General features: G+C 51.0%; 1 protein-coding gene across 1 annotated transcript; it reads right to left on the bottom strand.

The window, feature by feature from the left end:
- Positions 1-219: 219 nt before the first annotated feature.
- On the bottom strand, positions 220-14,967 carry LOC135460949 (uncharacterized). Its single transcript, XM_064737926.1, has 5 exons — positions 14,852-14,967; positions 4,409-4,812; positions 3,885-4,291; positions 2,516-2,722; positions 220-678 (listed from the first exon to the last, which is right to left on the bottom strand). The coding sequence occupies exons 1-5, from the start codon at positions 14,965-14,967 to the stop codon at positions 220-222; spliced, it is 1,593 nt and encodes a 530-aa protein (XP_064593996.1).
- Between the last annotated feature and the right edge of the window lie 9,627 nt (positions 14,968-24,594).

Raw genomic sequence — 24,594 nt, 5'->3', positions numbered from 1 at the left:
AGCCGGCCACTCCCAGCCACAGGCCCCCATACACAAACCACGGCCCTTTTCTTGGGCGCCTGTGCCTAGGGTGTACCGGAGTCTGGTGGCAGTGGCTGCGGTCTGGGTCGGTGCCTGGGGGTAATGGCTCGGCGACAGGGGGCGGCACCCGGGGACGGGGGCGGCCTTAATTGGGGCGGTTCCTGGGGCAGAGCGCCGGAGCCAGGCTGGCGGGGGCGGCTAGGGGCCTCGGCGGCCTCGGACGGTGCCTCGGGGCGGGGCCTCGACGACGGGGGACGGTGCCTGTGGGCGGGGACATGGTGTCGAGGGGTGGTGACAGGTGGCGTGGAGGGGCGGTGTCTGGGGACGGTGGCGGCTAAAGGCGGGGGACATCTGGGGGCGGGGCCTCGGGTAGTGGCGGCGGTGTCTGGAGGCGGTGGCGGCTAGGGCCGGGGCGGTGTCTGGGAGCGTGGTCTCCGCGTCGGTGGGCGGTTGCATGGCTAGGGGCGGGGGGGCACGGGGGCGTAGGCTCGGCGACGGCGTGCGGCGGCGCCTGGGGTGGGGGCTCGAGTAGGGGAGAGGCGGAGCGCGGTTGCCGCTAGGGGCGAGTCGGCGTGGCGGTGAGGGGCGGCTAGGGGCCGGGTGGCGCCCGGAGTCGGGGGCTGTGGTAGGGGGGAGGTTCCCGCGGGGGCTGGGCGACTAGGGGCGGGGCGGCATCTAAGGGCGGGGGCAGCTAAGGGCCTCGGCGGCTAGGGGCGGGGCCTCGGAGACGGGGGGGCGGGGCGTGGGGCAGGGGGCTCGGTGGTGAGGGGCGGAGACAGGGGGTGGGGATGGTCGGTGTCTGGGGGCGGTGGCGGCTAAAGGCCGGGCGACGTCTGGGAGCGAGGGCTCGGGTATAAGGGGCGGTGTCTGGAGGCAGTGGCCGCTAGGGCCAGGGCGGGCTCTGGGGGCGGGGCCTCAGCGATGGTGGGGCGGGGGCACGGCTATGGGGGGGGGGGCACGGTGGCGGGGGCTCGGGGACGGGGTGTGGTCGGGGCTCGGGTAGGGGAGAGGCGGCACCCGGGGGCGGGTGCGGCTAGGGGCGAGGCGGTGTAGCTGGGAGGGGCGGCTAGGGGCCGGGTGGCGCCCGGGGTCCGGGGCTGGGGTAGGGGGGCTGTGCCAGTGGGGGCAGGGCGACAAGGGGCGGGGCGGCGTCTGGGGGTGTAGGCGGCTAGGAGCAGGGGCCTCAGCAACGGGAGGGGGGGTGTCTGGAGTGGGGGCTGGGCGAGGGGTAGGCGGTGACTGGGGGCGGGTTCCGAGTATGGGGGCGGGGTCTCGGGTTTGGGGGCGGCTAGGGGCGGTGTCTCGGGGAGGGGCGGGTAGGGGCCGGGCGGCGCCTGGGAGCGGGGGCCCGGCGACGGGGAGCGGTGGCTGGGGGCGGGGGTTGCCTGTCGGGGTGGGTGCTTCGGTATGGAGGTGGTGCCTAGTGGTAGGGTGACTGATTAGGCTTGATTGGTTTCAGCTGAGGTTACTGATAAGGAGGGGGTGGGATCCCTATACACAGTGTATATAGCAAAAAGGATAAAATCTATATGTCTGGTGCAGCAGCAGAAAATTTCAGGCGCGGCACGTAGGATAGTTCCCAGACCCAAGGTGCCCCAGTGGAAAGTCGGGCTGGTTTGATAGCACCTCGTGGCTCCAGTAATCTGCCATCCAGAAGTGGGGCCGGTGAGTTTTTCTTGCCAGGGAAAAGGGCTGTGGTTTGTGTCTGGGGGCCTGTGGCTGGGAGTGGCCGGCTGCCTCCTGAAAATCCACGCCGCGCAGGATGGTTCCCAGATGAAAGGTGGCACCAGTGCCGAGTCGGGCTGGTTTGATAGACCCTCGTGTCTCTTACAATCTGCCATCCAGAAGAAGGGCCGGTGAGTTATGTTTGCCCGGGAAAAGGGCCGTGGTTTTTGTTTTAGGGCCTGTGGCTGGGAGTGGCCAGCTGGCTCCTGAAAATGCGCGACACGCAGGATAGTTCCCAGACCCAAGGTGGCACCAGTGCCAAGTCGGGCTGGTTTTTGAGTGCCAAGTAGCACCTGCAATCTGCCATCCAGAAGCGGGGCAGGTGAGTTTTGTTTGCCAGGGAAAAAGGCCGTGGTTTGTGTTTGGGGGCTGTGGCTGTGAGTGGCCAGCTGGCTCCTGAAAATCCATGATACGCAAGGTGGTTCTGAGACATTCAGGCAGCACTAGTGCAAAGTCAGGCTGGTTTGATAGTGTCAAGTGGCACCTGCAATCTGCCATCCAGAAGCGGGACAGGTGAATTTTGTTTGTCAGGGAAAAGGGCCGTCGTTTGTGTTCGGGGGCCTGTGGCTGGGAGTGGCCGGCTGGCTCCTGAAAATCCACGCCATGCAGGATGGTTCCCAGACCCAAGGTGGCACCAGTGCCAGGTCAGGCTGGTTTGATAGTGCCAAGTGGCACCTGCAATCTGCTACCCAGAAGCGGGGCAGGTGAGTTTTCTTTTCTAGGGAAAAGGGCCGTGGTTCGTTTTTGGACACCTGTGGCTGGGGTGTACCGGCGTCTGGAGGCGATGGCTGTGGTCTGGTGCGGTGCCTGGGGGTAATGGCTCAGCGACGGGCAACGGCACCCGGGGGCGGGGACGGCCTGACGCGGGGCGGCGCCTGCTGATGAAGCGGCGGTCGTGGGGTGGCGGAGGCGGCTTGGGGCCTTGGCAGCTAGGGACGGGGCCTGGGGGCGGGGCCTCGGCTACTGGAGGCGGTGCCTGGAAGCGGGGGCGAGGTGGCGAGGGGAGGTGACAGGGGGGGGGGAGGGGAGGTGTCTGGAGGCAGTGAGGGCTAGTGCCGGGGTGGTGTCTGGGGGCGGGGTCTCGGCGATGGGAGGCAGGAGAAAGGCTAGGGGCGGGGGTTACGGGGGCGGGGCCTCGGATAGGGGAGAGGCGGCGCCCGGGGGCGGGGGAAGCTAGAGGCGAGGCGGCGTGGCGGGGAGGGGCGGCTAGTTGCCGGGTTGCGCCCGGGGTCGGGGGATGGGGTAGGGGCGGGGTGCCAGCGGGGGCCGGGAGACTAGGGGCCGGGCAGCGCCTGGGAGCGGGGACCTGGCGACGGGGAGCGGTGGCTGGGGGCGGGTAGGGGCAGGGCGGTGTCGCGGGAGCGGCAGCTAGGGGCAGGGGTTGCCTGTCGTGGTGGGTGCTTCGGTAGGGGGATGGTGCCTAGTGGTTGGGGTGACTGATTAGGCTTGATTGGTGTCAGCTGAGGGTACTGATTAGGAGGGCCTGGGGTCCCTATATACAGTGTATATAGTAAAAAGAATAAAATCTATATGTCTGGTGAAGCAGTAGAAAATTTCAGGCGCGACACGTAGGATAGTTCCCAGAGCCAAGGTGCCCCAATGCCAAGTCTGGCTGGGTTGATAGTACCAAGTGGCTCCTGCAATCTGCCATCCAGAAGCAGGGCAGGTGAGTTTTGTTGGTCAGGGAAAAAGGCTGTGATTTGTGTTTGGGGGCCTGTGGCTGGGAGTGGCCAGCTGGCTGCTTAAAATCGATGGTACGTGCCGAAGGAAGGGGACCAGGACACCAGTTGGTTCATCACAGGCCCTTCAGGTCTGGTCTGGTCCTGTTCCCGGTCCCTCAGGTGTTTCTCGTCCAGTTTATTGAAGAAAGTGTCAAACACTTATGCAGCAAAGAATAAGCTTATGAATATTCTGTAAGCCAAGCAATCTATTGGTTAAACTATAGCATTAACTCAACTTCATACCTTCGGGATTACACTCTCTTTTCTCATGTCTCTTTCGCTGTTTATTATACCACAGCTAGGCCCAAGGACACTGTTATCAGCACACGTGCAGGACTTGGAATTAGCCAAAGTTTTGTACTTTTCCATTTTTCTAGCAGCTAAATTCCCAACAGGTACGCAGGATAGTTCCCAGACCCAAGGTGGCAGCAGGGCCAAGTCGGGCTGGTTTGATAGCACCTCGTGGCACGTGCAATCTGCCATCCAGAAGCGGGGCAAGTGAGTTTTCTTTTCTAGGCAAAAGGGCCGTCGTTCGTTTTTGGGCGCCTGCGGCTGGGGCGTGGCGGCGTCTGGGGGCGGTGGCTGCGGTCTGGGGCGGTGCCTGGGTGTAAGGGCTCGGCGACAGGGGGCGGCACCCGGCGGCGGGGGCGGCCCGACGCGGGGCGGTGCCTGGGGCGGAGCGGCGGTGCCGGGTGGGCGAGGGCGGCTAGGGGCCTCGGCGGCTAAGGATGGGGTCCGGGCCGGGCCTTGGCGACGAGGGGCGGTGCCTGGGGGCGGGGACTCGGTGGCGAGTGGCGGCTCCCGGGGGCGGGGAGGGGCAGTGTCTGGGGGCTTTGGCGGCTAAAGTCAGGCTGACATCTGGGGCTGGGGCTCGGGTAGGCGGGGCAGTGCCGGGAGGGGGTGGTGGCTAGGGCCGGGGCGGTGTCTGGAGGCGGGGGCACGGTTAGGGGCGGGGGGGCACGGGGGCGGGTTCTTGGCGCCAGGGCCTGGGGCATGGCTAGGGGCGGGGGGGCACGAGGGCAGGGACTCGGCGACGGGGTGCGGCGGCGCCTGGAGGTGGGGGCTCGGGTAGGGAAGAGGCGGCGCCGGGGGATGGGGGCGGCTAGGGGGGAGGCGGCGCGGCGGGGAGGGGCAGCTAGTGGCCGGGTGGCGCCCAGGGTCGGGGGCTGGGGTAGAGGGGCTGTGCCCGCGGGGGCCGGGCGACATAGGATGGGGCGGCGTCTGGGGGAGGCGGCTAGGGTCGGGGGCCTCTGTGACGAGGGGCGGTGCCTGGGACCGGGGGCCCGGCGACTGGGGGCGGTGGCTGGGGGCGGGTAGAGGCAGGGCGACGTCGCGGGAGCGGCAGCTAGGGGCGGGTGTTGCCTGTCGGGGTGGGTGCTTCGGTATGGGGGTGATGCCTAGTGGTAGGGGTGACTGATTAGGCTTGATTGGTGTCAGCTGAGGGTACTGATTAGGAGGCGCTGGGGTCCCTATATACAGTGTATATAGTAAAAAGAATAAAATCAATATGTCTGGTGCAGCAGTAGAAAATTTCAGGCGCGATACGTAGGATAGTTCCCAGACCCAAGGTGGCACCAGTGCCAAGTCGGGCTGGTTTGATAGCACCTCGTGGCTCCAGCAATCTGCCATCCAGAAGCGGGGCAGGTGAGTTTTGTTTGCCTGGGAAAAGGGCCGTGGTTTTTTTGGGGGGCCCTGTGGCTGAGAGTGGCCGGCTGGCTGCTTAAAATCGATGGTACGCAGGATAGTTTCCAGACCCAAAGTGGCACCAGTGCCAAGTGGGACTGGTTTGATAGCACCTCGTGGCTTCTGCAATCCGCCATCCAGAAGCAGGGACGGTGAGTTTTTTTTGCCAGGGAAAAGGGCCGTGGTTTGTGATTGGGGACCTATGCCTGAGAGTGCCTGGCAGGCTCCTGAAAATCCACGGCACGCAGGATAGTTCCCAGACCCAAGGTGGCGCCTGTGCCAAGTCGGGCTGGTTTGATAGTACCAAGTGGCTCCTGCAACCTTCTGTGGAGAGCTTTATGAAATAAACAGGGCCAGGAGACTTCTTCTCCTTTATAATGCCTTTATTAAAAGTGATCAGCTCAGGATTGGGCGGCTCGGCAGGGCTGCAGTCCCCGTCGTGTCTCCCAGGGCGACGCAGAGGAGGAGGATATGCGCAGCTCTGTCCACTAGGGGCAGAGCCGGGGGATCCAGTCCTCGTGGGAGCCTTTTAGGGCTTGGTGTCCCGGTTAGATGGTGCTTTAGAGCCTCGGCGGCCACCCTGGTCCCGGCATTGGGACCACTCCCTGCTCAGGGCGAGAGGGGCTCCGAAGGTGTTCAGCATCTCTGCAGGCTCAGCACTCGGCTCCTCACATCCAGACATCACTTTAGTCTCTCAACTCTTATTTGGCTCGTTGTTTTGGGGGTTTTTTTCTGTGCCTCTGGAGTCGGGGTCCCACAAAGCATTCTGGACTTTGGAGTCACTTTGCATAACCCCCCCCACCCTCTCAGGTGTCTTCCCTATGCTGGAAGAGCGCACTGCCTCGGGGAAGGGCCATTACCCCACCCAGCCAGGCTTTTTACTAATACAAAAGAAGAGATAAGCCTTAACGACCTGGTATTACAATAACAAAGCACTAAGAATCTTGGCAGAGACCGATCTGGCGGCGTCCCTGTAACTCTTTCTCACAAAAAAAATATTAACTGAATTTTTGTTCATAACAGTCCCCCCTCTTTTTCTTTGATCGAGCTTAAATTCTTAAGCTCGCATCAACTCACAATGTTTTGTTTTGAATCTACTATAAATCTCTTGTGCTCTTTGGTAATCATGGTTACTTAACCTTATTACTTTTCTTGTTTTTTCCAGTTTGGTTTGTACAGCCAATACTGTTTTACTAAAACAGACAAATAAGCATAGTAAAAAGAGCAATCCTCCAAGTACACACACAGCGAGAAAAACCACTTTTTCCCATACATATTTTCTGAAAATCTCTAAATTCTCCCACCCACTGGGATCAAGTGTAGGAGTTTGATCTTGATTATTTACACATGCCAATCTTTTTATTTCATTTGAAATGTCCCTAATAATTGAATTCTTTATTTTTAATACTGCCTGGAGCCGGATGACTTTGTTCAACACAGATTTTGGGATCCGAACTTGGCTTTTACCATTTTGGATTTTCTCAATTTCTTTTTCACTTTCCCGGTTTTGTTTAATTTCTCCCAAATCATTATATATAGGAACTCCCAAACTTGATCCAGTTTCTTTGGGTAATAAGAAAATTGGTTTTATCACTCTAGCAATGCAGTTGCCAGATGAGATCAAACTTAGGGGTTTAGAGCTCCCCTGAAATGTGTTCCAGAGGGGTTTATCTCTTTCCCAGTACACTCATATAAATACTTGTAACAAACAATTTTTCTTACCATTTTCACAATTTCTTTGCTTTTTACTAGATCTGCTGAGCTTGTTTCAGCAGCATCACATTCAAAGCAAAACCAGGCTTCCTCTATAGGGCACTCTCCTAGGAGTGGCTGCCTAAAAGTGGCAGTATTCTGGGCTATCCAATACACTCTCTTATTTTTCTGATAAAGGACCAATTGGGAGAGGTTAACACCATCAGGGTTAGAACTGATGTGGACTCTCGACAAGGAGCTCACTTCCTCCTCATAGCGGGGTTGGTATCACTCACTGCACGGCTCAGCTGGGCTCCCCTGAGCACCACCAGCAATCAGAGCCATCAGTACCACCCTTGCCAAGAGTCCAGTATGGGTCATCTTGCACAGCCTGCCCACCCGGCCTTGCCTCTTGGAGAATTTTTTTCTGAGGAGAAGCTTCCAAGCTCTTTAGAGTCCCTTCTACCCGCTTCTCTGGTTAAGCCTCTCTTGGTCTGTTCCCTACAAATTTTAGTTTCCCCCCCAGGGGAGTGTTCCCTAGAGGATTCACCTGGAGTCTTTGGAAATATATATTGGGGAACTTAAACTAGAATTACTTATTTACAGCCTTAAATTTTTACCAATATAATTTACACAAAACAGTTTTGAAACATTTTAAGCAATATTAGAACTCTGATATCAATTTTTCCCATACAGTTCAGTCTTTTTGACTCTTCCTCCTGAGAGTCAACTTTAAATCACAGTATACCCAGGTGAATTAACTTGTGATGTGGATGAATTCTTATCCCGTGCCCAGAGGTGAGTGGTGTGGACTCTGGCCCAATGCCAGAAGGAGAAAGGGGTGGAGTCTAGTCCAATGCCAGACGAAGAAACTGGGAGTCTGGCCCAATGCCAGAGGAGACAGGGGTGGAGTCTGGTCCAATACCAGGGAGAATGGGGTGCAGTCCGGTCCAATACCAGACTGCCAGAGGGAAAAACTTGGTGTTGAATCCTGGTCCAATACCAGGGGTGCGAGTGATGTTAGTCCAACCGTCTTAGTAATGAAGAATACCTGAAACAGGCTTTCAAACACAGGCATTAATGGTCTACTGTTAATGATTTTATCAAAACTCAGCTTCTTTGTTTAATGTTATCAGTAATTTCTCTTTTTTCCATAGCTTGTATGTTTGTCTCATCAACTTCTACATACTCTGTATTTTGCAAGGAGTTGTATTTCTCAGCTATCTTAACTCTCAAAGTACTTTTATTCTCCTATTTTTTCTGTGTATTTAATTCACTGCTTTTCTGTTCTATTTTCAAGATCTTATTTATTTATCTCTTGCTTCTGTTTCATACTTTCACTTACAGCTTAAATATTTCTTTCAACCCCTTACACCTAAATTTTTTCCTTACACCATTCTTTTACACAATAGACTTCCCTCTAAGGAGATGTGGTAAAACTTGTAATGCACAATCTACATTACTTCTATTCTAACTCATCTATATTCACTCTCTCATTTCTCATTCACTTTCACACATTCTTCTACACCTTTAAGACACAAACTTATTGCTAGAAAATCACGGGTCCCTATAGCCCCCCTCACCTTGGGGTTGGCCCACAGGTCTCAGTATCTCTGGGCCTCTTGGAAGGGCCCAGACTCTGGTTGCCTCTGGTGCACATTCACCTGTGAGGCTGCCTGCGTGTCACTCACACTCTTACAGCTACAGCTCCCTCACCCATCTGGGGAGCACTAGTCTGGTTTGCAGGTCACACACACACACACTTTGGTCACAGCCCCCACCCGCCCGGGGGACACAAGCCTGGTTTGCAGGTCACACACACACTTCCACTGCCCCCTTCCCACCTGCCCAGGAAGTTGAGGCTGACTTTTCTTGTGACTCACTCTCACACACACAACAAGACAACAATAAGGTACCTTTTACTTTCACACCACTTACTACAAGTTTAGTATTACTGGCCAGTTTTGGTGCTATTGGATATCCTTTCTACCTAGCTGTTTTTTTGTCTAACTTCAGATGTTAGTTTGTTGAGACGGGACTTATCTGCTCCTGTATCAACCAAAAATTCAAATTCTTCGTTTAGGGGTCCCACCTTAAAGTTTACCCAAGGGCTCTTCTAGATGTTGCATCGGGTCCCCTAAAGTATAAAGCCCCTGACCCTCTACTCGTCACCTCTAAGGATCTTTCCAGACATCATCTTGTTCCCTGGCTATTGCCACATCGAGACTGAGCTTTCTACAAAACCTCCTGGTGTGTCCTGGCTCTCCACAGTAATAGCAATGTCGTCCTCTCAAAGGGACTTGAGGGGTCTCTATCCCCGTTGCACCTGACAGTACAAGAGGCCTATCCTTGCCTCCTCCTGGTGGTGGTCCCGCCCACCCTGCACTTTCTCTAGCTACAGCAACCATGATCTTAGCCTTGGCCTTTGCTTTTTCTTCCTCCCTCCTTAAATACACCTTCAATGCCTCTCTTAATAACTCATTTATGTCCTTCGCTTGCCACTCTTTCATCTTTTCCAGTTTCCTCCTTATATCAGGCCAAGATTTGGTAACAAATTGGATATTTAGTAGTATTTGACCTTCTGGGGTGTCTGGGTCTATTCTAGAGTACAACTGGAAGTTCCGCTTTAGGCAGTTAAGCCAGGCAGCAGGAGCTTCCTCTTTCTCCTACGTGCCCTCAAATGCCAGTTGGGTGTTAGTTCCTTTGGGAACTGACTCTTTGATTCCCCGTATTATCAAAGACCTATATTCCATCATGGCCTTCCTCCCCTCCTCCTGGTTAGGGTTCCAGCTGGGATCCGTTAGTGGCAATTTCTGTTCGCCTGATGGCACCTGGGGTCCTGGACGGTTATCTTTCTCCCAAATTCTTATGCCAGCCACCCTAATCATCTGGACCTCTTCTGGAGAAAATAATATACTCAGGATGAAATTCATCTCCCCCCAAGTGTAGATATTTGGACCTAGAAATTGATCTACTTGGTTATGCCCACTGGGTCCTCAACTAAATGCCCCAACTCTTTCTTGAATCCTCTCACCTCAGAAGCAGTTAGGGGAGCATTCACAAACCCAACACCTCCCACTACTCCTCCAATAGGAACCTCTCTGAGGGGAAAGAGTCTCTCTGCCTTGGAGGTCGTGGATCTGGTGCTACAGTACGGCCCATCTTCAGATGCCAAACTACTTTGAGGGATATCTGGGTTACCTTGAACTTTCTGCCCATCAGCAGGTGTATTTGCTGATAGCTGTTTATCGGGCGAGGAGACATTTGTGTCCCAACTAGGAGGTAAAGGGGCAGCAATAGGAGGGGGAGAAGAGCCTGAGTGAATATTAAGTGCAGCTGGAGAAGGGGTGGAGAATGCAGCAGGTGGAGTAGGCACTTGTGGTGGTGCAGAAGGAGCTGGAGGGGATACTGGGTTTATCATAGCGGAAGCTGAAGAGGTAGAAGGAGGAGTTTGAGCAGGTGGTAATGAGATGGCAGCCAGGGGAAGAACCGGACCTGCCATTTGAGGTGCTTGGAGAAGAGGAATATAAGGTGGAGGGGCAGAAGGAGGCAGATAATCCAGGGGATCCCATCTTTTACTAGTCCTATCATCCCCTCCTTCATTCCCCTCTTTCTTCCTCTGTACCTTACAAATTCGCACCCCTTCATCCCCAACAGCGCTCTTTAACCAGCAAGCTACATACAATAATTGCTCAGGATCAGTATCTCCTCGAGCTGTCAGATAATTATTTAATTGTTGGCACATCCACTTATCCTTCGTCCCACACCAAGGCCATCCTCCTTGTATCTCTAATTCTGGCCACACTTCCATACAATAATGGATCATTTTCGCTTTATCTAATCCCTCCGTGGCTTCTATAGAATCCCATTTTACTAACAGTTCTCCTAAGGGACTATTAGGATGTATATACCTCAGTCTCTTACCGGTCTTTCTACTATTACACCCTCCCATTTTAGTAAAAAATCCCAAAAGTGCCTTTACTGACCAGTAATACCAAAAAGAACCTTCTTTGAGGAGCTTCAGCCTCCTCCACTGAAACTTCAAATTTCTGCCTGATGCTCAGGACTTTATACTGAAACAACTGCCTAATCTCTTGATTGCCTAACTTTCCCAACGTCAGGTCTTACATCTATCGGGACTTGAACACACGACACCTCGGCCTAAGAATCCGGGTCGTGCCTGACTCCCTCTGTCAGGAAAAACAACTGCCTGATTTTAGGTTGCCTAACCCGCCAATTTTTAGGCTTCACCGTATCAGGACTTAAAAGCAAACCACAGCCTCCTTCGCTGGTGTTTGTGCCTGGGTCCTGTGCCAGAACTTACTTTTGCCTGCAGGGCTTGTGAGCTACCCGAATCCTTCTCGGGACTGACAAAATCTTATGCGAATCCTTCTTGAGACTTACAACTGCTACCCGAATCCTTCTCGGGACTGACAAATCTGCTTGACTTCCCTCTGTCAGGGCCTATTTTGGGTGCGTGCCACTCATACAAATATTCCCTCCGCACGCCAGGAGGGGCGGGGCCCTTTATTCCCCCTTGGGAGACGACTCACTCACGCTAATTCCAAGCTCCGCCCCCTGTTCCCGGCCGGATCCTTCGCAGGAGTCTGGAACCGTGGTACTGAGAGGTCTGCTCTCACTTCGAAGGTCCGGCTGCCGGCCCTTGTCTCATTCACACACACATGCGCACGTCTCCTGCTCCCGCCACCGGCTTTCTCACCAATCCGGTGCTCCGGTGCTCCTCTGCGTCGCTGCTCCTGAGCCGATCCCTCTGGTCCTGGTAGCCAGCTGTCCTGAAGTCCAAGATGGCCAGTCTTGAGTCTTCTTGCGGCGTGGCTATTCCGGACGAGCCCCCCAGCTGAAATAAACAGGGCCAGGAGACTTCTTCTCCTTTATAATGCCTTTATTAAAAGTGATCAGCTCAGGATTGGGCGGCTCGGCAGGGCTGCAGTCCCCGTCGTGTCTCCCAGGGCGACGCAGAGGAGGAGGATATGCGCAGCTCTGTCCACTAGGGGCAGAGCCGGGGGATCCAGTCCTCGTGGGAGCCTTTTAGGGCTTGGTGTCCCGGTTAGATGTTGCTTTAGAGCCTCGGCGGCCACCCTGGTCCCGGCATTGGGACCACTCCCTGCTCAGGGCGAGAGGGGCTCCGAAGGTGTTCAGCATCTCTGCAGGCTCAGCACTCGGCTCCTCACATCCAGACATCACTTTAGTCTCTCAACTCTTATTTGGCTCGTTGTTTTTGGGGTTTTTTTCTGTGCCTCTGGAGTCGGGGTCCCACAAAGCATTCTGGACTTTGGAGTCACTTTGCATAACCCCCCCCACCCTCTCAGGTGTCTTCCCTATGCTGGAAGAGCGCACTGCCTCGGGGAAGGGCCATTACCCCACCCAGCCAGGCTTTTTACTAATACAAAAGAAGAGATAAGCCTTAACGACCTGGTATTACAATAACAAAGCACTAAGAATCTTGGCAGAGACCGATCTGGCGGCGTCCCTGTAACTCTTTCTCACAAAAAAAATATTAACTGAATTTTTGTTCATAACACTTTATTAATAGTTGGTTAGCTGAGAAAGGCCATGCTGACATATTGCCGCTGGTTAAGCTGAGAAATCAGCAGTCAGCAACCTGAAAGGAGATGTCAGCAGCTAGCAATCAGTGGCCTTGCTGCAACATGAGGAGAGGGAGTAGAGATTAGTCCTGAATATCTCCTAAGAATATGTAGAAAGTATCAAAAGTAGGACCATAGGAATGTAAAAGTAGGTGTAACTGCTGATATGTAACTAACCAATCCTGAGCTCAACTTTTGCAATATGCATGAAGTTCATTACGAACTGTATTTAACCCGCCATGCTGATCAATAAAAATTGGGCCTGTGATGATCAACTGATGTCCTGATCTCCTTCCTTCGACAAATGGTGGAGAATGCGGGCAACAACGCTGTGAGCACCGCTGCGGGCAACGATGCGGCAACGTTGAACCTCTGTCCTTTTTTCTCGGATTACAAAGAAAAAGGGAACTCGCCACGGTCGGGAAGTTGGGTGATGGTCCCATGCAGCAGGGAGGTGCTGGATTATTTATAAAAAGCACCCTTGGGGATCACATCTGTGACTCAAGCCATCTACGTGCCACCGGAGCCTGGAGAGCTGCAAAAGTGCGCACTGATTAATAGGTATGGATAGGCAAGCGGCATACGATCTCTTCTCCTCATATTTAGAAAGGCGAGGGGTAAAAGAGATAGATTTAAAAAAGGAATTACTGGGGTTATTAGCTTATGGCCATTCTATAGGTATGTTTAGTAACCCACACACAGTTCATGAGCTGTCAGAGTGGAAAAAATTTGGGGAAATGTTAATGGACTCAATGTTAGATGGGGACAAATCAGCTAAAAAATTTGGGAAATTATGGCGGGTGGTGTATAATACGTTGCTTCAGCAGGTCTCTGAGAGAAAGGCAGCAGAAAGGGCGACAGAAGCTCATAAGAGGAATATAGGATATGGTCGTGAGGATGACCCTTAAGCACCTTCTGTAACTAAAATACTTATGCCTAAAAATCCCCAGCATAGTGGTGTTGAGGATGTGCCTATAGATATTGCGGAACCGTCTGCGCCTCCCTTGTCTGAGGGGGAAGGCGAGTCGGATGGGGGAGGTAAGAGCAAACCAGCTTTGCCTCCACAGCCGGCTTTAGGCGAGTCGGATGGTGGGGATGGGAGCAAGCCAGCTTTGCCTCCGCTTTCAGCTTTGCCTCCGCCGCTACCCCCAGGCAGGCCGGCTCCGGTTACAGCTCCGGCGGGGGGGGGATCCCTTCCCCCGCGCGAGCCAGCTCCGGCTTCACTGACAGCTCCAGCGGGGGGGTCGCTTCCCCTGCGCGAGCCAGCCTCTGCTTTACTGCTTCCCCCATGCGAAAACTCGGTGCCTGCACTAAAATGCCAGCAGCATAGCACCTCCAAAGAGCCAGCTCCCATCCCAGGGGCACACCGTGATCTATGGGGGGAAATGGCTAAATAAAGGAGGCAGGCTTGGTCTGCTATGGCAAAAGAGGCAATGCAAATGGGGGATGGTGAGGCTGTAGAAATAGCTTCTAGTCTTGCATGTCCAGTTACATATACACCACAATATGATGCACAGGGGAACTTAATGCATAATGTAGCAGCATATTCTGCCTTAGATTGGAAGTTGTTAGCTCAGCTACATTCTACGGTTAGTCAGTTTGGTGTAAAAGTGAACCTGTTAAGCAAATGTTAGATTATCTTTTTAACACTCAGATTTTATGCCCAAATGATTTAAGAGGAATAGTGCGTTTAATATTCACTCAACATCAACAATTATTGTTTAATGCACATTGGCAAGCGTTAGTAAATGAATCAGTTGCTGTACAATGCGCTCAGGGAGACCCATTGCATGGGGTAACAGGGGATGAGCTCATGGGCTTAGGGGCATATTTGCGTACAGAGGCACAGATGATATCGGGACCAGATAAGCTTAGAGAGGCTATGCGATTGGTGCGTACAGCAATAGATATGGTTAAAGAGCCAGGGGGGTTACCAACTTATATGGGTATTAAGCAAGGTAGAGAAGAATCATTTGGAAATTTTATCGATAGGGTAGCTACTGCTATAGATCGGGCCGGTGTGGCAGATTATCTTAAGGGGGCTCTATTGAACCAGTGTGCCTTGCCAAATAGTAATCCATCAACTCAAAGAGTGTTAACTACTTTGGGAGCAAATTGGACCATTGAGGAAGCATTAGAGCGAATGGCATTAGTACCAACTGCTTCGCAGGCATTCATAGTAGACGCTATAAAGGAATTAGGATTGGGGTTACAAAAGCAGGCAGAGTCTACTCAGAGTCAGGTGTTAGCTGCCCTTGCTCCTCTCCGAAGCGGCTCATTCACGCAAGGAAGTTCAAAGCCATTTATCAAGTGTTACCGGTGCGGCACTGAGGGACACACACACCGAGCCTGCAGAGCAACTGGTATATGGTGTCAACACTGCCGATCCAGCTCCCACAACACCATAGCTTGTAGGCGGCGGTTGGGAAACCATCAGCAGAGCGCGCTTCACGGGGACCGCGCCCAGATTCAAGTTGCCGCCGTGACACCGGAGACACCAGCACCAGCTGCCGCAACATCGCTTCCACCTCCTGTCTGCAACCCGCAACAACAGGGAGCCTCGGTTTGGACTTATCAGCAGCAGTAGACATCGCACTAATGACGAATCGGCCTGAGAAAATACCAACTGGAATAAAGGGTCCTCTTATATTAAATGGACAAACATGTGGAGCATTATTATTAGGACACTCTTCTACAACTATGTTGGGATTATTTGTTTTGCCTGGAGTTATTGATGCAGACTTTACAGGGGAAATACAAATTATGGCTTATACCCTTTATCCTCCAATTAAAATAACAAAGGGACAACGCATTGCACAATTGGTACCACTATCACAAATGACATCGGGAATACAACCATTTACTGGACAAGCACGGGATGAAAAAGGTTTTGGCTCTACTGGTGTTACACTTTTAACTGTGGATTTACAAAATAGACCAAAGCAAAAGGTTAAAATTACTTATGGGCATCAAAGCATAACCCTTTATGGATTATTGGATACAGGAGCAGATACCAGCATTATTTCTCCAGAAGCATGGCCACAACATTGGCCTTTATTCCCATCAGCAAACATGCTCACAGGAGTAGGAGGATTTACATTGGCAAGCAGGTCACCTTCTTTATCTGTGTGCATTGAGGATCAACAAATATCTGCTGTGTTTTCAGTTGTACAACTGCCTCCTACAGTCTCCTGTTTAATTGGAAGGGACATTTTAACACAATTGGGAGTGGTGTTAACTAATCAGCACCCTTTGGGGTAATTGCCATTGCTTGGACTTTCCCCATTCCACTCACCTGGAAGACGGATACACCGGTGATGGTTAAGCAATGGCCACTAAAAGGGGAAAGCCTTATGCATGCTCATGAATTAGTGGAGGAACAATATTCAAAGGGACATTTACAGCTTTCCATGAGCCCTTGGAATACATCTATTTTTGTGATCAAAAAGAAATCAGGGAAATATCGTTTAATACATGATTTGCGGGCTGTAAATGACCAAATGGAACCTATGGGGGCCTTACAGCCTGGTCTTCCAAATCCAGCTATGATTCCAGAACACTGGCCACTCTTAATCATTGACCTAAAGGATTGTTTCTTCACCATTGCCCTGCATCCTAAGGATACAAAGAGATTTGCCTTTACTTTACCAGCAATAAATCGTGGAGAACCAGATAAAAGATTTGAATGGATATCTCTTCCACAGGGCATGCGGAATTCCCCTACTTTATGTCAGCTTTATGTTGATGCAGCATTACAGCCATTACGTCGCAGATGGCCAGCGACTATAATATATCATTATATGGATGATACTTTGTTTGCACAGCAACAACCATTTTCCTCTTTGCAGATTGACATTATTAGAAATACTCTTGCTGCATATTCACTTGTTATTGCTTCAGAGAAAATTCAAACTACAAAGCCCTGGAAATATTTGGATTGGACTTTGATGGATCAAATAGTGATCCCTCAAAAATTGGAATTACAACTGGACATTAAGACTCTACATGATGCACAGAAGTTGCTGGGAGACTTACAGTGGCTAAAACCTATTGTGGGAATACCAAATCATTTGTTAGAAGCCCTATGGCCTTTGTTAAAGGGTGTTGACCCTACTACTCCTGTATGCCTGACAAAGGAGCATCGTCTTGCCTTGCAGCAAATCAGTAACTGTGTACAACAGGGGTACGTGTCTCGTCGACAACTCGACCACCCTATTGACCTTACTATCTGGAATAGCCCTTGCCACCTGCTTGGTGCTCTCTCTCAACAACAGAAGAAAACGGGGGAGATACGGGTGTTGGAATGGTTGTCTCCACCATTACAGCATAAGAAAACAATACGTTCAAAAATTGAACAATTGGCTGCATTAATTAAAAAGGGGCGTCTCAGAATTCTTGAAGTGGACGGTAGAGAACCTGCTACCATTAGACTGCCTATGGAAAAAGAAACCTTGGACTGGTACCTGATTAATTCAAAGGATTTACAGGAAGCATTATTGACATCGTCTGCAAAAGTAGATACCAGCAAATTAGTGCCTAGAGTTTTGCAATGGATGACAGAATGGAACTGGATTACTCGACCCTTGAGAGAAGAATGCCCTATAGAAGGAGCTATTACAGCCTTTACCGATGCAGGAAAGAAATCAAGGCGTGCTGCTGTCACTTGGCAAGAAAAAGGACAATGGAAACATCAAATCATCACAGCAGACCCTGCAGATAGTTTACAAACTTTGGAATTGTTGGCAGTAGTATGGGCAGTATCCAACTTACAGGGACCTTTAAATGTGGTTACAGACTCTATGTATGTTGCAGGAGTAGCTAAACGAATAGAGGAAGCAGCAATTAAGGAAGTGAATAATAAACGATTGTATGAGTTGTTGGTACAATTAAGGAAAGCTCTATGGGAGAGAAATGCAGCGTATTCTGTGATTCATATCAGGAGCCATAAATGGTCTGAAGGTTTAGGAGAAGGAAATGAACGTGCAGATAAATTGGTTACCCTACCCATTGATAACTCTTGTCCTATTGATAAGCATACATTGGCCAGAGAAGCACATAGTAGATATCATCAAAATGCAAAAGGATTAGCAAAGCAATTTGAATTGAGTTTGTCAGAAGCTAAAGCTATTGTTAGAGCATGTCCAACATGTAGTTATCATAATGGTGGAATAGGTTTAGGCATTGGAGTTAATCCTCGGGGTTTAGAAATAAATGAGAAATGGCAAATGGATGTTACACATATTGCCAGATTTGGTAAAGTCAAGTGTGTGCACGTCACTATAGACACGTATAGTCATTACATATGGGCTACGGCTCAAGCAGGAGAGAAAGCTATACATGTTATCAGGCACCTGTTAAGTTGCTTTGCTGTTATGGGAGTTCCAAAAAGTGTCAAAACGGATAATGCTCCAGCTTATGTAAGTGCTAGGGTTCAAAAATTTTTGAATCAGTGGTCGGTTAACCATGTGACAGGTATTCCACACTCCCCTACTGGACAGGCAATAGTGGAAAGAGCAAACGGTACCCTTAAGCAATATATTGAAAAACATCAAGATTTGAGAGATCCACAAGCATGTTTGGCTAAGGTATTGTATGTAATTAATCATTTATGTATTTTTGGGGAAGATGATACCCCTCCTGCAATTAAACATCATCCAAGGTCAGGTCAGGAAAGTACTAAGGAAACAGACGTCTGGGTTAGGTATAAGAACCCCAGTACAGGATTATGGGAAAAACCTGCAAAAGTATTATATTGGGGTCGGGGATATCTTTGTGTTTCCTCACCTACAGGGCCTCTGTGGGTGCCTGCTAAGTGGACTAAACCTGCTTCTGATGCAGCACTTGGTGGACCACCTCACGGAGGAGGACAGGGAGCGACTGGGGAAAAAACTGCTTTTGGTCCTACAACCGCTACTGCTACAGCTGAAGGGATACTCGAAAGCGGAGGACATAGCACTGACACACTACTGTTGGACAACCCAGGAGCTGATTGGTTTTATTGACTCATTATCAACTTTTCGTTTAACAAATCCAGCAAAGGAACATTGCTTTGCCTGTCACGATCCACATTGTGCTGCCTGCATAGCCCTGCTTTGTGGGGGTTGTGATAGAATTTATTGGTTAGAACAATCATTATTGAGGGATTTGTGGTGTCACCCTTGTCAATTTGAGCACCGGTGGAGTGAAAATTGGCAACATGAATTAAGGAGACAAACAGGGAAAAATGCGTATGAAGCTCTAAGTCTTTATGAGTCTCCTGAACAGAAAATTCTTGCTTATTATCGATGGGAAATACAATGTTTCGTGAAGAGAATTAAGATTCAAAGTAAATCGCGCATAGTCTCTGTAAGGTGTAGGAAAATAGTACCTTTAACACAACGCTCAGTTGTAGGACCCTTCACGGGAAATCCTGAAAGTGCACTAGACTACTGCATTGAAGAATTGCAGAAATTGAGTTTGCAAGTGGCAGGACCAGTACCAATGGGAGCAGCAAGTTTGAAGATAGATAAGAAAAGGAAGGCAAAAAAGGGAACAACCTCGTCTAAATAAGGTTATTGGTGATTGCTAATTAATCTTAACTCGCTGTAAAGCTGATTTGCCTTCAAACTTATCTCACAAAAAATGAGGTTTGCTCTTGTTATATTGCTCAATGCTGTAATAAGTGAAGCAGTAGAAATAACACGTTTTAGTCAGCCAAGAAAAAATTTATGGGTAACACTTGCTAACCAAATTAACCATCACTTTGTCTTAGTCTTGGAGGAGTCACTAACCCATTTCGAACATGCCTGGTGGGACTTCCGGTATGGTCTCCTGGAGAATTTTGCAGTTTGATAAAAAATCAGACCTTATGTATGCCTAGCATGTCAAACATCAAATTGCCAGAGCAACAAGGATATACTGCAGGTCAGAGTGATGGCTATCGTCAATGTTTACTGATCCAGTCACTCAACACCTCTTTGCATTCTCCTCCTGAGGAACTGGACCTTTTTGGCAGTACAAACGCCAGTTTGTCTAACACTACAGCTGGTGGATGGTTTAGCTTTAAGTTTTCAAACCGACCAAAAGAAACATGGGCCACCCTAGATTCATTCCTGAATGTGAGTGAAATCTCTCCGCAGCATTACAGTAAATGTAACAGCACAAAGATCACTGCACCAATGAAATTACCCACAGGAATATTTTTAATTTGCGGAGACAGGGCATGGAATGGTATACCAGCTAGACCACAGGGTGGACCCTGTTATTTGGGAAAACTGTCTTTGTTTCATCCTAATGTGTCCTTGCTAATGCAGCTGAGTCAAAATTCAAACAGAAAGAGACGTAGTATACATGACTTAGACTGCAGCAGGATAGGAGATCCACAGTTTTGGGGCACATTCCAACAAGTGGTTGTTTCAACTATCTTGCCGGGAGGATCTGCCAATAAGGCTATGAATTTAGCAAAGCAATTAGGGTGCTGGGCAAAGGATGAGCTGAACAAGACATCACAAATTCTAGACATGCTAACCGCAGATGTGCAGAGTGTTAACCATGCTGTTTTGCAAAATAGAGCTGCCATAGATTTTTTGCTCTTAGCACAAGGACATGGATGTGAAGAGTTTAAAGGAATGTGTTGCATGAATCTGTCTGATCATTCGGTGTCCATTCACACTAAGATAAAAGAACTACAATTGGGACTTCACAGTCTCAAGGAAGAAGAAGGTTTAGGAATTGACGAATGGCTTAAAAGCTTAGGACTTGGACCATGGCTGAGGAACCTTGTGATCTATGCTATAGGACTGCTGGGTGTAATTTTACTGTTTTTGCTTATTTTGCCTTGTATTTTTAATTGTATTCAAAACATGGTCAGCCGTACAATAGCAAAAACTTGGCAAACTAATTTCCTTGCACAAGAAGAAAACGGGGGAAATGTGGAGAGCTTTATTAATAGTTGGTTAGCTGAGAAAGGCCATGCTGACATATTGCCGCTGGTTAAGCTGAGAAATCAGCAGTCAGCAACCTGAAAGGAGATGTCAGCAGCTAGCAATCAGTGGCCTTGCTGCAACATGAGGAGAGGGAGTAGAGATTAGTCCTGAATATCTCCTAAGAATATGTAGAAAGTATCAAAAGTAGGACCATAGGAATGTAAAAGTAGGTGTAACTGCTGATATGTAACTAACCAATCCTGAGCTCAACTTTTGCAATATGCATGAAGTTCATTACGAACTGTATTAACCCGCCGTGCTGATCAATAAAAATTGGGCCTGTGATGACCAACTGATGTCCTGGTCTCCTTCCTTCGACAGCCTTCCATCCAGGAGCGGGGCAGGTGGGTTTTGTTTGCCAGGGAAAGGGCCATGGTTTTTGATTGGGGGCCTGTGGCTGGGAGTTGCCGGGTAGCTCCTGAAAATCCACGATATGCAGGATAGTTCCGAGACCCAAGGTGACACCTGTGCCAAGTCGGGCTGGTTTGAAAACACGAAGTGGCACCTGCAATCTGCCATCCAGAAGCGGGGTAGGTGAGTTTTGTTTGCCAGGGACAAGGGTCGTGGTTCGTGACTGGGGATCTGTGGCTGGGAGTGGCTGGCGGGCTCCTGAAAAGCCACGGCACACAGGATAGCTCCCACACCCAAGGTGGCACCAGTGCCAAGTCGGGCTGGTTTGGTAGTACCAAGTGGCTCCAGCAATCTGCCATCCAGAAGTGGGGCAGGTGAGGTTTTTTTTGCCAGGGTAAAGGGCCGTGGTTTGTGTTTGGGGGCCAATGGCTGAGAGTGGCCGGCTGGCTCTGGAGAATCCACGCCGCGCAGGATAGTTCCCATCCCAAAGTGGCACCAGTGCCAAGTCGGGTTGGTTTGATAGTACCAAGTGGCTCCTGCAATCTGCCGTTTAAAAGCGGGGCAGGTGAATTTTGTTTGCCAGGGAAAAGGGCCGTGGTTTGGTCTTGGAGTCCTGTGGCTGGGAGTGGCTGGCTGGCTCCTGAAATTCCACGGCACGCCGAATAGTTCCTAGACCCAAAGTGGCACCAGTGCCTAGTCGGGCTGGTTTGATAGTACCAAGTGGCTCCTGCAATCTGCCATGCAGAATTGGGGCAGATAAGTTTTGTTTACCAGGGACAGAGGCCATGGTTTGTGACTGGGGCCTGTGGCTAGGAGTCACCGGCTGTCGGCTGAAAATCCACGGTACGCAGGATACTTCCCAGACCCAAGGTGGCACCAGTGCGAAGTCGTGTTTTGTGATTGTACCAAGTGTCTCCTGCAATCTGCCGTTTAAAAGCGGGGCGGGTGAATTTTGTTTGCCAGGGAAAAGGGCTGTGGTTTTTGATTGGGGGCCTGTGGCTTGCAGTGGTTTACTGGCTCCTGAAAATCCACAACACGCATGATAGTTCCCAGACTCAAGGTGGCACCATTGCCAAGACGGGCTGGTTTGATAATACCAAGTGGCTCCTGCAATCTGCCATCCAGAAGCGGTGCAGGTGAGTTTTGTTTGACAGGATAAAGGGCCGTGGTTTGTGTTTGGGGGCCTGTGGCTGAGAGTTGCTGGCTGGCTCGTTAAAATGCACGATACGCAGGATAGTTCCCAGAGCCAAGGTGTAACCAGTGCGAAGTCCGGCTGGTTTGATAGTACCAAGTGGCTCCTGCAATCTGCCATCCAGAAGATGCGCTGGTGAGTTTTGTTTGCCAGGGATTAATGGCCGTGGTTTGTGATTGGGTGTCCGTGGCTGGGTGTGGCCGTCTGGCTCCTGAAAATCCACAATACTCAGGATCATTCTCAGAGCCAAGGTGACACCCGTCCCAAGTCGGGCTGGTTTGATAGTTCAAAGTGGCTCCTGCAATCTGCCATCCAGGACCGGGGCAGGTGAGTTTTTTTTTGCCAGGGAACGGGCCGTGGTTTTTTATTGGGCACCTGTGGCTGGGAGTGGCCGGCTCAGGAATTGTCTGCAGGCTCCTGAGGGAAGAATCACTGCTCAGCTCCAGCTGGCCACACCATTCCTGATCCATAGGAGTGCCAAGGGTTGGATAAAGAAATGGTGAGGTGGGGGTGGGGACAAAGTGTGATTGATTGTCAGACATGAAGGATCTTGGTTTTCATATGTATTTAGACTGCCTTAGAAGGTCCTGGGCATCAATATCAATTGGACATTGCAGATACCAAACTATAAACAGGAAATGAAAACTTAACAGGACTGTGGAATAATATCTGCATTGTTTTCAATATGGTATATTCACTTGGAATATACTTCTGAAGTCGAATTATTCGCAGAAGAATTGACAATCTAAATGATTCCCAGGAGCTTTTATTGTTGAGGTGTTTGGAGCAAATGCTTATGAGCCTTTCTCACTGAATTAATGAAGTGAAAATCACATGAAAAAAGATTCTTCTGGAGTAGTACAATTCATCAGAAACTTCCAAGTGGCTGAGGATCCGTCCTCATCAGAGCAGCAATCAACAGAAATGGGCATAACTTTGTGGCTGCCCCAGCTTTGGCATGGGCCCTGGGCCTGGAGCAGCAGCAGCTCTTGAGGGCCCCAGGGTTGGGGCTCGTGTGCTGCCCTGGGCCAATGGGATGGCAGCAGGGGCTGCAGAGCTCTCAACACCTCAGCCCGAGGGGAGCAGGGCAGCCAGGGAGCCTCCTTTGGCCTTGGCCAAGCACCTTCCCCCATGGCTGGGGCTGAGCTCTGTGGCAGCTGCAGCTGCTGCTGTGCCCTTGCCAGGGGCTGAGGCCGTGGGGCAGTGCCCAGAGTAGCCTGGTGTCATGGTTTGAGCCTGGCACAGAGCCAGTGCCCCCATGAAAATGCCCTCACCCTGGTGTCTGCTGTGAGATGTGACCAGGAATAAGCAAAACAGGCTCCAACTTAAACATAAAGAACACTTTATTACCTAAACTACAGGAAAATAGGGAAAAACTATAAGGAAAAGAAAAAAAAAATTGAAAACCTTACAAAAAAAACACTTTCCTCCTCCCCACTACCTGAATTTCCCAATCCGATACATTCTCCCAAATCACCAACTGCCCAGCCTGGCACCACACTTTAGTATACTCAAACTTCAGTTCATGAAGAGGAGAGGAGTCCTTCTTGTTCCATAGGCTTCCCCTGGAAACACACTGAAACCTCGTGTGCTTCCATGTCACTCAGCACCACCCGGAAAAAGTCCTTTTGCCGCTTGTGACATCTTCCTTCCATGCCCAGTGCTCTCACCACCGTGCATGGATCAGAGCTGCTTTTAGGGTTGTCTTTTAAGGATGCCTTGTCTCCCTCCAAAAAAGGCACAGTCTCTGCTTTGGGACATCTGTCCCCCCCATATTTTTCCAACCCCCTGGGGCCGGGGTGTCCCCACGATGAACCCTCCTGGTTCTGAGGCACTGCCTCCCCCTAAGTGCAGTCTCTGTGTCACAGGAACAAACTGAGTCCATGGCCACAAGAAAAGTCCAGCCACAAGGCCACTCCAAGCATCTCTCTCTTCACTCAGCCAGTCTTCTCTACGTCCTTCAGGCCAGGTCCTTGTCTCATCTCATCTCCTATCTCCCTTCTTATTCAGCTTCGAGGAGGATTAGCATTTTTGCAAGGCCCCAATCATGAAAGAAAGGGGTTAAAACTTTCAGTCTCTGTCTGTCCCGGAGCTGTGGCGCTCCCACACACGCTGCCGCTCCGGCCAGGCACTCTTCCCCCCCTCCTTCTCCTCCTGGGCCGGCTGCTATCACATTCGGTGTCGCCGGCTCTCCTCTCTCCCTCCTGGGGAGGGGGGGGGGGGGGCGGGGAATGGCTGCCCGATGTCTCTTGGGGCTCCTCCACCCTTCCATCCTCAAGGGCCTCCTCACCCCCATCTCTGTCCAGGCATGGGCCTACCGCATGGCTGCCCCTCCCCCGCCCAGCAGCAGCGGCTGCACAGGGGAGGGAGATCTGACCTCTTCACCTCCAAGTCCCAAGAGGCCTCCCAAGGCCGAAACTCTGCTTTTAACCCCTGTGTATTCTCGGAGGTGTGTCCAAACCCCACTGGCTACACCAGGTGCCAGTATCAAACTCTCGAACATCCATTGGTTTGACCACAGCATCCCAGAATTCCCACTTCTTCCTGGTCAAACCACCACACCTGGCCTGAGCAGAGCTGTGGGGCCAGAGCTGGCTGGGCTGGGCTGGGGAGAGGCCCTTGGTGCTGCCCAGAGCTCA

The sequence above is a fragment of the Zonotrichia leucophrys genome, unplaced genomic scaffold (assembly GCF_028769735.1).
Source record: "Zonotrichia leucophrys gambelii isolate GWCS_2022_RI unplaced genomic scaffold, RI_Zleu_2.0 Scaffold_134_123620, whole genome shotgun sequence".
Classification (NCBI taxonomy): domain Eukaryota; kingdom Metazoa; phylum Chordata; class Aves; order Passeriformes; family Passerellidae; genus Zonotrichia; species Zonotrichia leucophrys.
The sequence above is the reverse complement of the archived record's forward strand: the minus strand, read 5'-3'. Positions and strand labels throughout refer to the sequence as shown.